The 17,047-nt window shown below is 43.5% G+C and overlaps 1 protein-coding gene across 2 annotated transcripts in view; it reads right to left on the bottom strand.

Annotated features, from left to right (window-relative positions):
* Positions 1-11,784: 11,784 nt before the first annotated feature.
* The window catches only part of AGBL1 (AGBL carboxypeptidase 1), a 306,435-nt gene continuing 301,172 nt past the window's right edge, over positions 11,785-17,047 (bottom strand). For both annotated transcript variants that reach the window (XM_065688671.1, XM_065688670.1), the window contains exon 23: positions 11,785-12,266. In XM_065688671.1, coding sequence (XP_065544743.1) covers positions 11,960-12,266 — 307 coding nt within the window. In that variant the 3' untranslated portion in view covers positions 11,785-11,959. The remainder of the gene's footprint in view (positions 12,267-17,047) is intronic.

Below are 17,047 nucleotides of genomic sequence, written 5' to 3'. Positions count from 1 at the left end.
CAAGACATTAGTGTAGTTATTAGTGCTTAGTTTTAATCCCCAATTTTATTTGTATTTGGCTTGTTTTTCCCTCCCTGAGCACTCCTGCTGGCCCAGCAGTGCCGTGTTCAAGTCCAATTTATACCTGTAACTGGGGCAAACACCTCAGCTAAGAAGCAACTTTTTCCTCCTTGAAGACTAGACAGAAGCCTCATGCAGGCAGCCTTTCATGAGAGAGATAAAGAGAAGCTGCTTATAGGCATTCACGTGTGCTTTTATGGGAAAAGAAACTAGAGATTAAGGATGACAAAGGTCAAGGCAGATGGTTCCACAGATGTAATGAAATTTTGGCCTTTGCATGACATCTACGAAGAATAGCCTACAGCAAAGCGCCCAATATTGTCCAATGGGCCCTGGGCTTTGATCCAGGAAAGTTGTATTTTCTCCTAGGTCTCCAACTGATTTGTAGCATCACCTTGATCAAGTCACTCAGCCATTTTACACCTTTGCTCAATACTTGGGAAGCCCTTTGCAACAAAGAGATGAGCATCCCAGTCATTTCCATTGTCCAGACAAGAGGAGAGAGAAATCACGTTCAAAGCTTACTATTTCCTTTCTGGAGTAACCCAAGCTAGCAATCAGCTGCGATGGTAATACAGATGGATATACCAGAGGGGCCATTAAGGTCCAGCCTGGTGTCCTGTTACTGCATGCATAAGCTGGGAAACAAAGTACTAACCCTCAAGGTTAGGTGATGTAAAGATGTCTATCAGCCCATAAGGGCCTGAGATCACCAATGAAATAGTTCTGGTTATCCTTAATTAAACACAGCATTGTATTCATTCATTCATGCCTTGCTGAGTGTTTTTTCTGCAGAGGGGACAAACCATTCTGGCAAGGTGACTGTACAATTCCCTTCTCTTTCCCTCTGGAGCAGCCAAGCTGGGGTCAAGGCAGCTAATGAGAGGGATGTGCTGCCTGTTTGCTTGCTCCTGTGACTGGCTGCCTGTTTAGAGTCTGCCAGGTAGCTGGAGTGTGCCAGCCAGGCTTTTGCAAGCATGTGAAAATTAACAAATCTCAGTGTGAGCTGGAAAGGGCAGATCAGTGAGAGAATTAAAATAAAAGAGAAAAAAAAGGAAAAATGAGGGAAAAAAAAAAAAAAAAGGAAGAAAGAACAGGGAGATGAGCCAAAAGGAAACACTTCAAAGCCCGTAGCCTGCAGCCCACATTAATGACAACAAAAAGAAGATGGGACCTTACATTTTAAGCAAAGGTAATTACTTTTTTTAAGAGCTATTCTAACTGTGCTGTGCAGGAGCAGGCCTGGCTCTGGCCTCCTACCCCCAGAGGTGTGGGCATGGCTGGCTGACAAAAAGAAGAGAGGGTTTCCTTGCCTGCCTTCTTTCTGCACCGCCTGTGAACATCAGTGAAAGGAAATCAAGAGTGAGCGGGTGCTGCAGGAGAAATGCCTCTGGGGGAGAAGACTGAAAGCTACAGGAAACCAAAGGAACTAGGAAAATGACTGAAATCTAAATCCCAGTTTCCTCTGGCTGGTCTCTGTATGAATACTGCATGTAGGATGTTAGCTTGAAACCCAAAGCCAACTGAATCAGCACCAGAAGGCAGCAGGTGGGCAACCACAGGGAACTGGGGTAGTGGCACCTACCTCAGTAGATCAAGTGGAGATGTCAAGACTATAGATATATAGAGTGACTCAGGTATATCAATTTATACGTGTGCATGCATGTGACAGCAAGAGCTAGAGAGGGTGTGACCTCCTTAAAAGCCAAAGAAAGATGCTTGTCTCTGATCTCTCCCCTCTATGTAGTGAAGAAGTCCTTTTCCCCACTACTGAGGCAGGACCAAATGCCCACCTGCACCCAGTGGGGCAAGTGGTCTTCACAGGAAGGTTGTTGGATGGAGATCAAAGCATATGGGTGTTGGGGTCTTTATTCCCCAGCACGTCTTTGTGAAGAAAGGGGAAAAGGGAATAGAATTTGGGCAGCACAAAACCTGAGTGAGGAAGATCAGAATAAGGCTGAGTGTGTCACAGGATGAATAACGTGTCCTCAGGAAACAACATGTAATTGTTTCAATTAGTGTAAGAGACTCTGAAAAAAGAAGGTTTACAAAGGCAAAGCCTCAATTGAAAACCAAAACAAACCAAAAACCAACAAAGATAAGAGAATTAATGAAACCCTCTTCCTATTTACATAAAAGGAAGACAAAAGGTGGTGTACTTATTTGTAGTCAGAAGCCCCATGCAGCCACAAGCAGCAATAGCCTGTGATCCTGCAATTCCATATGGCACATAAACATGAAGGCCAGAAGCATTCACACCTGGATTAAACTTCTCAACCTACTAAGGCTTGTGTTTAGGGAGGAAGGCAATGAGGAGACATCATGTTTGAGTAGAAGAGATGTAACCCGTAATGTAAGCACCCCTTGCAAACAGAGGTATATTCCTGCAAGTGATAAGATGCAGAAAACAGCTTGTAAAAGAAGAAATTAAATTTTTAATATATGTTAGAAACTTTTAGCTTATTTTACTTGCAAACATCCAAGACATTCTGCCACTCTAATGAAGAACCATAGGGGATATTTCACATGTATTCTCCTCACAGGTTATTCAGGTCTTTTAAAAGCATGCAGTCATTTTTGGTAACACTTGCAGCATGACTACAGTGTGGGCACTTTCCATAAAGGATTGCTGCAATTGTGGGTAAATAGGAAGAGCCCGCTCTGTGCAAACATCATTTCTTGCTCCAGAACTTTAGGGCTCACTAAGAAGAAATGGCCAGTCTAATGATGCATTAAGTCAGACAAAAATGAGCACTTTGCTCTCCCCGGAGTTATACCATGGAAAACAGAACTTCCACCTTCAAACAAAATAGTCGTTTGCGCCCCAAACTAGTGTCTGCTGAACTCCTTGTGAAGTTTGCCAAGTATCTCTAGATTCTTATGCCAGCATTGGGCCAGATAATCCTAACAGTGCTCTCTGTGTAGGCACAGAGAGGTGTATTCTGGAGTTGTTAGCTGCTGAAGATAGCTAGGAGTTTGGTGAGGTGTGGAAGCATGCAGCCACATAGGGTTTGCTCTGTGAGGTCAATCTTTTTTCAATTAACTTATAATCCTGCAATAGTGACAAAACTTGATAAAGGAATACTGTGCCTGAAAACTCTGCGTTCCAGTTTTAACAACTGGTGCCTTTGGCATCCTCAGACTTTCAGGGCTACACCACCACTAGCCCAAGGCTTGATATTCTGACAAAGACGGCAAGGTAGCTGTGGGATGCTGCAAAGAATAACGACCTTTTTCTGTATCCCTGAAGGCGTATAACCAAGCAGCAGGGCCTCTGGGACATGCTCACAGCTAGGTACACTGGGAAAAAGGCAGTGACCTTCAGGATATTAATAGATACAGAGTCCCTTTGTACCTGGGAAGCAGGCAGGGGACACTTCCCCATTTATGACCTGCAATTAGTCTCTCACCCAATAGAAAAGACTTTTTTGGCCTGCATCTGCACACATTACCAGGGCATGAGCAGTGTCTAACAGGGCTGGACAGCAGGAGCATCCCAGTGTGCCACTGTCTCACTCTCCTTCTTGGTCCCTTTGCGATGCTCAGCCCAAGAGCACTTCCCATTGATGGCATGGAGTTGCCAAGCAACATTTGTCATGTCCCTCTGTGGGCCATAGCTTACAGCTCTGTAGCAGCTCAGACTTTGAAGACAAGGGTTTGTTGTGAAGAGCTAAATAACTTTCTCTCTTTCTACCTCCTCTCTTCCTACTTGATGATGTGCAAAATGAATCATGAATATGACAGATCAGATCCTGCATTCAGTTGCTCTTGGGTTAATCTCACTGAAAATTGTTTTTAGGGAATAAATTGACTGCTAGATGCCAAGGACTGGCGCTGCACACTTGGCACACACCCCCAGAATACAGCTAATGTCCCTGCATCATACACAGTAGAAAAAAAGAAGATAGCACTGGTCAAATCATAAATAAAATTATTGGCAATAATTTATTCAGCTATAGTCACGAAGGAATTAATCTTATCCATTATTCTCAAAGATGACTCAACCAATTCCTGGAAATAACACAGCTCAAACCTCTCGCTCTGAGTTGTGAACCTGAAGATTTAAATTCTTATTTAATTCCACTGCTCTTTCCCTCCTGTTATTATGTTCCAACAGCGTGCTGCTGCTGTTCATGTGCCAATGACACAAGGTTATTTAGGCTTAGACAGTTCAAAATGTTCTCTCCGCATCAGTAAAGCTAAAAAGTACAAAGCAGCTCTCACAACTGAGCGCAGTCAGGCCATCTGGCATAGTGGCTTCAGTGTATGCACCCCGCTCCAGGGCTTTTGACATCTACCTGGGTACCAGCCACCAGTGGGAGTGTGCATTCTGATCCCAGTTTCATCTGGGATGTAGCCCCCTGGATCACCATGGTATTGTCCAAGTTTCTTAAGCAAAATAATGCCCTGCAAGTGTAACTGAGGGACACCTTCTTGGGGTGGGTTTAAAGCTGGGTGTGCTGTCTGAACAGGTGGTTTAGCTTGATTAGTAAGGCAAGGAAATATCTCAACAAAAGATCTTCTCCTTGTATCTTAGGAGAAGATGCAGATCCTCTGGAGGTGTCTGTTTCTTTACATTTACTCTGCACAGAATAATTTAGATAGACACCTACCTTCTAGAAGGCTAACATTCATGGAGATGAAACCTAGCCTTCGTAAGTAATTTCTTAGCTAGCATGCACCTACCTTAAAGTGATTTCATATAAACTACATTTGTTTAGTTCCTTATGAAAATGTAATGCAAGAAAGTATTGAAAGCTTTCCTAAAGCAAAGACATATGTTACTTCTGCCTTATCCTCTAAGCCAATTACCCAATAAAAGAAGGGAATTGGATCAGCTTGACAAATCCATGTTGATTGTCTTTTACCACCTTCTTATCCTATAGTTGCTAATGAATTGTTTGTTTCACAATTTGTCAAGGATTCTCTGCAGTCACTCAGCTCAGCTGCCTGATTTAAATTTCCTGGCTCTTCCTTTTTGCCATCTTTACAAACAAGCACCCTGTTTGTCCTTCTCTAGTCTGCAGAAGCTTCTCAATATAGGAGAAGCTCCTGAAGTCCTTTCCTAACTGTTCACAGACTGCTTTCCTTGGACAACCTGCAGGGGAATTCCCTCAGGTCCAGCAGTTTGAATTCACTTACTCAGTGTAAGGATGCTTTACTCTACACCCCTTTGCTCTGGCCTATTCCCATTCCTGAATCAGTATGACTTCTGTTATATATATCTAGTAGCAACTGTTTTGGTGATAAGTGGAGTTAAAAAGCCAATGACAATTCCAACTTTCTGCATGTGCTCTCCTTCTGTGGCACGGAGCGCATCCTTTCATTCCTTCTAGAATATTTATAGGATTTCTTTCTCTTCCCTTGTGTGTTCCGAAGCCACCTCTAGCTCGTTCTGTGCCAGGACCTTCACGATTTCATCCACACATGCTTTGGTATCATTCTGTTCTCATTCTTAGTCATCTGCTGCTGCTTCAACTTTTTAAAGCCAGTATTTTCTCATTTCAAGGCATTAATGAAGTCCTCACACACTTCTAATGTTTCCTTTTTCTTATATTCTCCCTGCCTTAGGAGATCTTGTCATTGCACCTCTGCTCTAATCTCTAAGTCAGTGCTTGCTGGCCTGTATTCCTCTTTCCTTGACCCAATCTACCAATTCCCTGATGTTTCACAGCCAATTAATCCTTCTTCTGCTGTTCCTACTTTCTCTTTTCCATGTGTCTGGGAAGCCGATTAACTCATAGCTTGGTATATGTACTCAGGCTTTATATTCTTCCTGTTTAGCCCTTATACTCCTAGCATTTGGGCAGAGACATTTCAGATGTTTACCAGACTGCTCCATTGTTCTCCCTAGTGTCTCATTTTCACCTCTATTAAATTTCCCATTTTCCCAGCTCACTAACCAGCACACTGCCCGGTTCTTGGAAGACCCCTGTGCTGTCAAAAAATCCAAAGCCTTTTTGTCGACACTGTCCATGCTTTCACCTTGAGGATTTGCCTGGCTCACCCGCTCCACATTCCACAGAGACTAAAGGAAAACAAAACTGGCCCTCGAAAGGAGTTAGCAATGGAGTAAGTGATGGGCAGTACTTTTATTCCAGAGATGGCAGATATGTGATGGAAGCGGCAATTAATCCCTCCTGTTTGCCTTCTCTAAGGATATCAAATTGTGTTGTAAATACTGGTGATTTAAGCCCCATTGTGACCCCTTTCACTGAACATAAATATTAATAGCCCCACTTCATTCCCATGTCATAGATGGGGAAACAAGCACAGAAAAGCTAAATAATTGTTTTATGGAAATGCTAAGGCAAAGGCAGGAAACCCTGGCAGATCTGTGCATGAGCTGCCAGAGCATACCCTGGAAACTGTTCAGGAAAAGCCTTCAGTCAGGCATTCAGGAACAAGGGGGCAAGAAATAGGGTTGTGATTGCAATTACATCAGCTGGTGAGGAGCCAGCCCTCAGCGTCCAGCGCTCAGCTAGCCAAAGGCTATGGTACTTTACTGGGATTGGAGTTATTGCCAGGACATCCAATGGATGATTGTTTTTAGTGGTATATCTGCCTCCCCCTCGTGCTGATCCCTGAATGAGCTATAAGCAGCTTAATCAAAGGCTAAAAAAGCTCCTGATGCCAAATAGCTGCCTCACCATCTTGCTGGAGATCTTGCTAGATTGATAGCAGGGCACTTATTTCTGCCTTCTTCTTTCTTTTTCTCTACCTCTTTCCCTCTTGTTCAACTCCCTCATTTCTCTCCCTTCCACTTTTTAAAAATTAAATAAAAGAAGCAGAGCAAAGAAAAGAAGAGGAAAGCAGCCACAAACTGCTGCATTGACAAGAATATGCCATGGATCTTCCAGAACCTAAGGATGTGAGTCCCTGGAGAGGAAACCTAAGGCCAGAAATTACACAGGCTTAACCATCATGAAAAGCACTCGCAAAACACAGTGCTGAACACACAGTACAGCGCTAAGGATACAGACTTGGCTGCTGCTTATGGAGGGGGGAATACAGTGGTAGATTTATTCTACAGTAGAGAGGGTTGTTTCTTGGTAGAGCTAATACTGACACATTATCTGGGGACGGAAGAGGATGCACGAATAGGAACAATTCTCCCATTTCACTGCCTGTGTCTCCCGGAAGTGCCCCCTACTCCTATTCCCGTCTGCTCTCTTCATCCCTCTCCCTGCACTGAGTCCCCTCCTTCCTCTCGTCTTCTCTATTTCTTCTTTCTTTAGCCTCTCCTTCATCTTTTCCTGATGCGATTACATGCACAAGATGTTTAGTTCTCCAAGCTTTTGCATATCATCTCCAGCTGGAGCCCTGTGTCCAGCCCTCTGCCTGGAAAACCATACAGGAGTTTTCAAACACAGGGTTAAATCCTGCTCTCCAAATACAGGTGTAAGAATTTCCACACTGTGAGGACTAGACCATGGGGCAGGAGAGGCTGATATCAACCTGCAAGGAGAGACTTCTAAACTTATCCAGCAGAGCTTAAAGAGCTGGATAATTTTAAGAGTTTGGCCTAACAATCACAGTCACGGCACGTCACTGAAGTGGAAAGTAGTGATGGCAACTACCACTGTGCTCCTGCACAGAGTAATTCCAGCTGCCTTCTCAACTGGCACCAGCTGAAATCAGTACAGAGCAAACACCTGGGTAGTTTTACAACCTCATTTCTTCCCCTCCTTCCCCACAAAAACACACACCTACTTTCACTCACACCATGAGGAATCGAAGCCTTGTTTATACCTCACATCCAAGCTGAAGATGAACAACTTGAACAACACAGAGATCAGTGGCAGAGCAAGAAATACAATCTGAGTGCCCCGAACTGGCTGCCAAACAGTCGCCCACTCATGCTTTGTGTCTCTAAGTGATGGGCAGTGGATCTTGTCCAAGGACAGATTAGACAGGAGATAATGCTATCACCTGCATCTCTGCTTTCTGGCAGGAGGAGAGAAGCAGTGGAGGACAGGGGCTGCTGCCTTCTCCCCTCCTTAATCTGCTTCCTGCTTGCTTAGAAAACAACCCAGGGCACGGTTGTTTATTATTATTATCACTGTTATTTTCTAGAATGCTGTAAAACCAGGGGATAGAGCACTCTGACAGCCTCATAACGAACAGCAGATAAAACTAATTAGATTTTGTTCTTCCTTGAGTTTGCTGACTTGATTATTTTTATTGTTTAATTCTTTATTTTCAGCCCAGAGGCTTATACACACATGTATTTCACTAGACACTGGCAAGGCATCCTTAGGATCGTCTCTGACAGGAAAGGACTATTGTAGCCAGGGCAGGCTTGAAAGCAGCAAGAGGCTGAGACAGAGGGTGCAGTGTGAAGGCTGTGCAGCACTGCATCTTCTACCCATGTCATGTAAGCTACAGGGGGAGGAGGGAGAGCCGAGCTATTCAGAGCACTAAGAGAGTCAGTGAGACAAAAGGCATCAGTAAAATAAGCTAATGTGCCTGGCAGGAGCCCAAAACTGCTTTAGCAGCAGGCACTATGTGAGTGCCTCTAGGACACCGTCTCTTCTGGCCATTATGGAATTATTTGGCTTATGTCTCAACCTGACAGCCTTGCTGACTCTTGAGGAATGGCCACAGTAGGGAGCAGGGCAACCTCCCTCTCCCCCCTCCCTTTCTCCATCGGCTGTTTCCAAATTCTTTGGGATTAGCTAGCGAAAGCAAGAAGAGGCACTGGCCTCGCTGCTCGGCACTTAGCAGGCTGAAGTGAGGTGATGTTGCCTCAGCGTTGGGGACAACGGCTTCATTCACTGGGGAAATACCAAACCAGAATTACAAGTGTGCAAGAATAAACAAGGCTGGAGTTAATCTAAAGTTGTTTTACACTCTGTTTTATTAAAGTCAATGCACTTCCGTTCCTCTGTGCAGAGCCTAGTTCTGCTTAATTACCATGACTCAGGGAGAATTTTAATAGCATCGTGAGCGCAGCGCACAGCGGAGGCCCTCTCCTGACCTCTAGAGGTCTGTCAAAAGAAGAAGAGCATCTGTTCCCTATAGAAGTTCCCGGAAGAAGTGAGGCATCCTCTGTTCCCACCTGCCCATCAGCAGGCTGAGCATCCTTGGGCTGGGGGTTTGCCTGGCCATTGGCATCTGCAGCATCCTCACCACTTGCTGACAAGTTGTTTGGCTCTAACATGGGAAGCTGCCAGGTAGAAGACTTGGCCAGACTTTTCATATTGCACAGCAGCATTTATAATGGTATGGATGATGTGAATGGACATTTTGCTTCCAGGTTGGCTGCTCCACTTGTATCCTGGACACTGAAAACACCCTCAGGGCCTTTGCCATCTCTCTACCTCCCACATTTCCCAGCACAGGGATCTATGAAACAGTAGCACTGCTCATATACATTTGGCTCCAAACATGCACGGAAGCTACATCTCTGCTTTTATTATATTAAGGCAACTCTCCAATAGTCTATTGATTCAGTGAACCACAACTAGGGCACAGTTTTTCCACTGAACTTCCTCATGGCTTAAGAAATTCAGAATGAAACAGCTAGAAGGCTGAGGCTGGCCTATAGTATTTATAGCTAAAATATTGGTGTCTCATTAAGAAAAACTCTGAATTAAGAAGATCACTTTTTCCTTTGCAACAGGATGTACCATTGGCAATCCCCAGTAAGCATTGTTCAGATGTTGTGGCAGGGCCTTGGAACAGAACATGTGAGAGAAAAGCAGCTATGGATGTATACATGGGCATGCACAGACACACAAATTTACAATGGTATCTTTTGCCCTGTGTCCTGGGGATGTGATGATTGCTGAAGATCTTACAGAATGGCCTGTGTATGCTGCAGTATAGACCTAGTACAGTGTGAGTTTCTTCTCATGCACATGAATGTTGGGTTTAGAAGTGAAATATGCACATATATAGGTTTTTATTGCTAAGCTTTTAAGCAATGTTATACAAACTATTATAATGGGAACTCCTGCTTTACCTCTTTTGTGTCCACTCCTGTGAGCCAATCTTTTATGAAAACTCGGTATTCTGTGCAACAAGCTGCACACTAAAGCAAGCAGAACAGGACATCTGTACAGAGACACACACCATACCTAATGAATTAGTTTGGTCTAAGAAGCTCAGCTTCTAAGGACCCAAGCTGCCTGTCTTTTGAACAGCATCATAGAGAGATAGAGACACAGAACTCTTACGTGCTCATGAAGATTGTAAAACACCTGGATACTGAAAACACAGCAGGACAGGAAGAAGCTTTTTCTCCAAAGAGCAAGCTCCTGCTGGAAAATATGTCTAGATAGTCTAGGAAAAGGTGTTCAGAAATGCATCAGAGGAAACCTCATTCTGCACCAGGCATTCTCTCCACAAACAGCACAAAAATGAGAGGATGACATGGTGCCTTCAGTCACACATCAATATTAATAGCAGTAATCACTGGTAATGGAAGTCTTATAGGCTGTAATGCTACAACACACTACTCTAATCCTTCTCCTTGAGCTTCATAAAGTAGTGACAGAGCTGGGAGCCTCTTACATGGTGCAATTAGTTCCATTTGGGTTCAGGGCAATTCCCCATTTGCAGCAGCAGAGTCTGGGACACATGAGAAATTCAGTGATATAATTCACTATGAGGGCTAAGATGCAGTGACGTGGGCTTCATTCATTAGGGAAGTCAGGCATCCATGTGGGTTCTCAGTCTGTGTTGGATTCTCAGGAATCAGGATCTGTGTTTGCAGGTAATTTTAGGAGAAATCTGTTTGTGTTTGGCGATCAAAGGAGAAGTTCTTCTGACTCCATTATGGAAGTCACTGGTGCAGATGTCCTATACATAACCTACCTGCAATGTCTTCTACTGTATTACTGTCTGGCACAAGAGGGTCCTGTTCCATGATCTACGTTTCTTTAGTGGTATATTAAAACTAACAAAGAATAATAATCAGTCACGGAACCGATGCTTGGGCTAAATTTACTTTTGGATATTGCCACTGTCACTCATCGATTGACAGAATATTGGGGGACTTCTGGCTACCTCAAGAGCACATTTTTCTCCTTAAAAAGCATCAACCCCCTCTCACTCCCAATAGCTTTAAATAGTAGCTCCAGTTCCCCAGGATGAATGGCTGTATCTGTAGTCTTTTAGCTGGAAGGATGTCTCACAGAGAAAATAAAATTTCACAGCATCTGTGAAATAAATCCTACACTTGGGCCCATCAGTTCAAGCATGAAGTGACTCAACTGAGGTTATGCTGGACTAGTTTATTCCAGTGCAGCAAAGAGGTGAATTTAGCTCAGGTTTCCAGAGGACCACTCTGCATTGTCCCTGGTGCTTTCTTTACTGTGGCACATTGGATTTCCTACTGCTGCTTAGACAAGACCAGCTCAGATGCATGCACAGCCTGGCCCAACCTGCTGAACACACTGCAAAAATGCTGATCAGACAGAAATCAGATACATGCTCTATAGATCAAGAGAAATGAATGGCAATAAAGACCTCTGCCTAAAGGCATTTGGAACTATCTCTCTTCCAGGCAAAGAATGCTTCCCATAATCAAAGCCTAAACTAGGAAAATGAGAATATTTTCCTTAGTCTCAGAACACCATTCCTCAGGTCAATCTGTATGAAACCCCACAGTAGAGGCAGCTGGGAAACTGGGGATTATATTTAGGAATGAAAGGTTCTCACATAGTACCACTGGGGTCAGTGGCCCCTCGCTCTGCCTCGTGTACGAAGCATAAGGAGTCATTCTCAATATATGTATATTTTCAAAATATGCATACAAGTTACACAAACATAAAGTCAATTTTCTGTTCAGAACTGGAGCAACACATGTGGGGGGAACACTGAAGCTGGCAAACAGGCAAACACAAGCAGTAACCCATTTGCTTAATGCTCTTAATGCAAGTCAAAGTCTTGTTCACACAGGACTGCTCTCAAACCCGCTGTACACCCCAAGTGCTGTTGAATGCAGAGGGAGACTCGTATTGTTGGCTGCTGGTTGGTTGGAAACATAGAGCTGCCTGAGAGCCTTAGAGCTGCAAGTCTGTCCCATGGTCACTTCACCATCTTCTGTCTTTCCTTCCACCCATGAGAGGTACTCCTGGATCTCTTGGTCTAGCTCTGAGAAGTCCTCTTCACCATCAGAGCAACTGTCGGCATTATAATCAATTTCTTCCACACAAGGAGGTTCATCGTCAATCTCTTGGCTGCTGTTGCTGCAGCTTCTGCAGAAAAATCACAAGAGAGACTGGACGTCATCAAAGGAGGGTTTGTTCTCTAGGGGTAAGAGCAAATAACAGGGAAATGTGTTTCCTGGGTTCAATCCTGGCTCTGCTAATAAGATATGAGATGGCACCAAACAAGATTTTGTATGTCTTTGTGTCTGTTTCACCACCTGTAAAATGAAGAGTGATCCTTACCTACCTCACAGGAGAAACATTATGATTGTTATCACTATTACTGTTATTGCTTATACAGAAACAGAGTGCTTGATACACAGACAACACCGTTCTTGCCTTGAGGCACTTACAAGGTTATAGAAACTGAAATATAGTAGAAGAGGAGGTATTCATTTTGCAGAAGGTTGCTGGTTTAATCATCATCCACCTCACTGTAGTTCCACATTTAGTGTAAGACATAATTAATCCAGGTGGTTGAAGTGCTTTGGCATGTTTTCCTCCTGTTCTGTGCAAGCTCAGAGCACTGCTAACAAGAGGCAGCACAAACAAAAACTGGAGGCTTTGGGGTCTTCAAGCACAGTGGCTCCTAGGAAGGCAGGAATACCAGGAGTGTTGTGTTTTAGAAGGAGCATGGAAAGGCTTTGACAGCACAACTTCCTGAGCAAGAGCCAAATTCAGAGGCAAACCTGAATAGCTGAGGACAGACTATAAATGGATACGCCTGTGATGTTGTCTGGCTCTCAGAGGACAGGTTACACCACCACAGCCTCCTGCCATTTGCTTACAGGAATGGCCGTAGGCTTCCTTTACATGCCCACTTCCAATACGTACTGTATTACATCAGCAATGCGATATTTAAGGCAGAAATGTAACTGCTAGACTAGATGGCTCTGGGGGAGAGGGTCTTTCTCCTGCCTGGCTGCCTCGTTCCCATTTGGCCTTAGCCCAGGAGGGCAGCTGCATAATTTTTCTGAGCCCAGAGAGAAGCCTGTGGTTTCAGTGCTGCCTGGGTCAGAGTCCAGATGAATCAGGGGGACAGATAGTGCGTTTTTCCCCTCCAGGTCAATGTTTTCCATCAGAATCAAAGCAGGGGAATGTATTGCTTTGGGGGACTGGGAAAGGAATAATAATCTTCCACCTCTGGGACAGTTTGTAATTTGTCCCAGGTTGGGAAGAATGAACGGCTTGGCAGATGGAGCATACGCAGCTTTAATGTGTGGTCTGCTCATTTACATGTCAGTAACCAGAATAATCTTCCAGCTCTCAGCTGTTTAGCAGCAGTGCCAGCATCTGAGGTTTCGGAACATACCAAAGGTGTAAAGTATTGTCTCTGGATGTATTGATCCCTTCTGTCTTCTGCACTCCAAAAAAAAATTAGGCAAAAGCTTTTCCTAGCTTTGAGACTCCATATCTTAACTGTATACAGACTACCCTGCGAGTAGAAACAAGCAGCGTCAACCCACTTCTCTGGCTGATCTCTGGCTTAGTTTACTTCAAAGGCTGGGTATAAAGGATTCTCTGAAAGCTTAATAGAGCTGTACAGCTTAAAAATAAATAAAAGAATAATTATGCACTTTTACAGTTTCTGGCTGTACTTCAGTCTGCTCAGAAATCTGGGTCAGGAAGAACTCATCCTGAAATTGAGTATGTGACATGAAACAAAACAAACCAGGACAATCCTCCCAGCACAAACAGCAGCAAGCAGTGGTCTCTGCTCAAGAGGGCTTGATATTTTCTTAGTTTTTCATATGCAGGCATGGCCTGAATTACAAAGATAACAAGTACCTATGATAATGTTGAAAGCTGACTAAACTCAGGGGAACTAGATTTCTCTTTTATAAGCTCTGCTCTTGTAGCTTTGCAGTCAAAAAGAACCAAAGCGTAGCTACTTTCAATATTGCACTTGTATGTTTGGGAAGAGCTGCTAATGCCATGGGGATGGAGCATAGCTGCCAGCCGGCTCACTGATACTTTACAGATGGACTGATCCAGTTTGCAGCCTAGGAACTGAAGGTCAAGCATTGCATGAACAGGATCCCAATTTAAAAGAACAATTCCCTATCATTATTTAAAGCTGGGAAACCCAGTAACAGAGGACCTTCTGAATTTTTTGATAACTTCAATGATTTTAGGACTGGATTTCTGGCAAAAAGGGGAAAACAACTCCTAGCACAAAAGCACTTTACTACGGAAGGGAAATGTGGAAGACAACAGAGAATGAAAAAGAAAAACACACAAAACTGCCATATCTTTACATTGAAGCCTGAAGGGACTGTCCTTAGGATTAAAGTATTTATGCATAAAACCTTTGTAATGGACTTCAAAAGCTCTTCCTCACTGCCTACACACATAGTACACAAACCACCAAGACTGTGACAACTCAATACTTGGACAGATAGACTGAAGAGAGAGGTTCCCCACAAGTGAGGCTGTGCCTACACCATGTCTAGAGGTCAGGAAAAAATACTTTCTTCGTACTCTGTTCTGCCCTTTGCTGTGACAGTGAACAAGCAAGTCAATTAGCACTGACCTTAGTAGTGGTTTCTCCAGTTTGGACCGATACCCACTGGATCAACACCACCACCACCACAAATCACATCATGAGCTATCAAACAGGAAATAGATGGAACCAATTTCCTGCCATTGCCAACACAGGCTCTAATCACAGTGGTAACATAAAGGTTGAAAGGCTCGTATCACACTACCAAACTCTACAAACCAGCTATATCTCTACTGTACGGAAATTTCCATCCCAATAATACACTTTCTGCTGCAGGAAGATTTAAAACCCAGGGCAAAGCAAGACAAAAGGGCTAGTTTAAACCACCATTTTAGAGGTTCTTCTGAAAGAGGAGTGGTGGCAGCACATGGCATGAGAAGGAGCCAGCTAGTGCTGCTAATACTGCCAAAGTCATCACATGCTGCTTCTCCCCATCAGCTGGTCTTTACCAGCTCCTTTAGGAAAGAATGCAAATGGTGAAACACGGCAATGATCAGAAATGCCAACATCTGGACTATTGCATGGCACTGAGGAGACTGCAGCTTGCTTTCTTTTCCAACAGAGTGCTGTGGGCTTTTTGTTGGGGCAGGTTCTTAGTATTTTTGTTCGCTTATTTATTTTTCAATCTGGTTTTTAAAAACTGCAAAAGAACCCCCCTAAGTCTCCAAAAACCAGAAAATAAAGAAACCAAAAAGAAAAGAACCCGGGGGACACGAAACAGATTTATCAAAGAATAATGATGTTGTCTTACAGAAGGTAAACAATGAGAAAAACCAATGACATTATATTAGAGAACTCCAAGACAAATACAGTCTATGATACCATGAACGTGAATGCAGTACAGAAGAGGGGGAGGGAAGGCTGGTGATATATCTCAAGCCAACAGTCCCCCAGCTATCACAATAAAACATGTACACATGTTGGTTGCCCTACTAATTCAAAACCTACAGCCTCATAGACCTCATCTATTCCAGCCCGGGGAAGCCACAACAGCAATTTGCAACTTTACGATGTGATAAATAGAATTTCTTTGTTTTGATTTTTAATTTGCATATTTATTGAGATATGACTTGATCTTAATTAGTTCTCCTTTTCTATGTGGGTGTGCTTGTTTGCTTGCTTTTGGAAAGCAAGCAAGCTTTGGAACTCTTCAAAATAATTCTGGAGCTTTTTCTGACTTAACATGAGAGAAGCAGAAGGGAGCCCAGTCCCTCCTTACACATTAGAATAACAGAAGCTTTCTGGTATGACTGGAAAATACTTATTTCAGGTACTTCATGCAAACCCCTCTTTTAAGTCCACCTACTTGTTAGGTCACAGCTGGATAGAAACCCCGCAAGTCAGCTGCCCCACTGAGCTGCACATAAGAGCCTATAGTGGTGGTGATTCAGAGAATTAATAGACTAAATTAATAGACTAAATTCAGATAATTAATAGACTAAATTAATAGACTATAGCTACATAGCGTACATGAGGAAGGCTGGTGATCCACCTCTCCTCCATACATGATTCTTCACTCGTGCATTTGTTTCCAAAGCATGGAATAAAACTAAAGATTTCCTAAGTGAATTCTTGAGGTTTTCCACTCACACTTTGCTTGTGCGGCAGGTCACTCGCCCTCTGTATTCTACTGACTGGCTCAAAATAGAATGGGTTTTATTTTTTCAGCTGGAAAGGAAAGGCGCTGACAATTGTCCCTCTTAGGGAATCTGTAACTATTGTTCAGGGCTGCTGCTTGACCTTCACTTGACAGGGCTCGCAGTTGCAGTGTGTTAAGGGAGGAAGTGGAGCATTCACTTTATTTTCACGTTGCTCCTCTCACTCTTGTGAAATCTGTTGCAGTTTTGTGAGAATGAAATGGGGAGTGAGTGGTTAAATCTTTCATACAAAAAGGAGGAAAAAGCTAAGTCTGGGGACCACTGCTGGTCATGGGCACACCAATGACACCTGGTGAAAAAAGCAAACATCTCTCTGCAGTGAAAAATAACATCCCAGTAGTTGCATAATCACCCTGTCAGTAACCCTATTTTCTCCTTTCCTTAAATCTTCTTTAACATCATGATGCGCCCCAATCCTTTGGAAACTGCCCAAGGCAGGGGATGTGGCTATGTATGATGAGCCAAACATGTCTGATACAGTTCACAGAATAAAGAAGTCAGGAAATGGCTTTCTTGAAAATTTTCAAGATATCAGACATTTCCCTCTGAGAAAACAGAAAAAAGACTTATGTCTGACCTAAACCGGCCAAGTTCTCAGGAATTACAGCATTCACCTAAAAGAAGGGTGCACTTTTTCTCCAATCAAACAGGAACTGGAGATTCCAGCA

Source organism: Lathamus discolor, chromosome 8 (genome assembly GCF_037157495.1).
Source record: "Lathamus discolor isolate bLatDis1 chromosome 8, bLatDis1.hap1, whole genome shotgun sequence".
NCBI classification, from domain to species: Eukaryota; Metazoa; Chordata; class Aves; order Psittaciformes; family Psittacidae; genus Lathamus; species Lathamus discolor.
The sequence above is the reverse complement of the archived record's forward strand: the minus strand, read 5'-3'. Positions and strand labels throughout refer to the sequence as shown.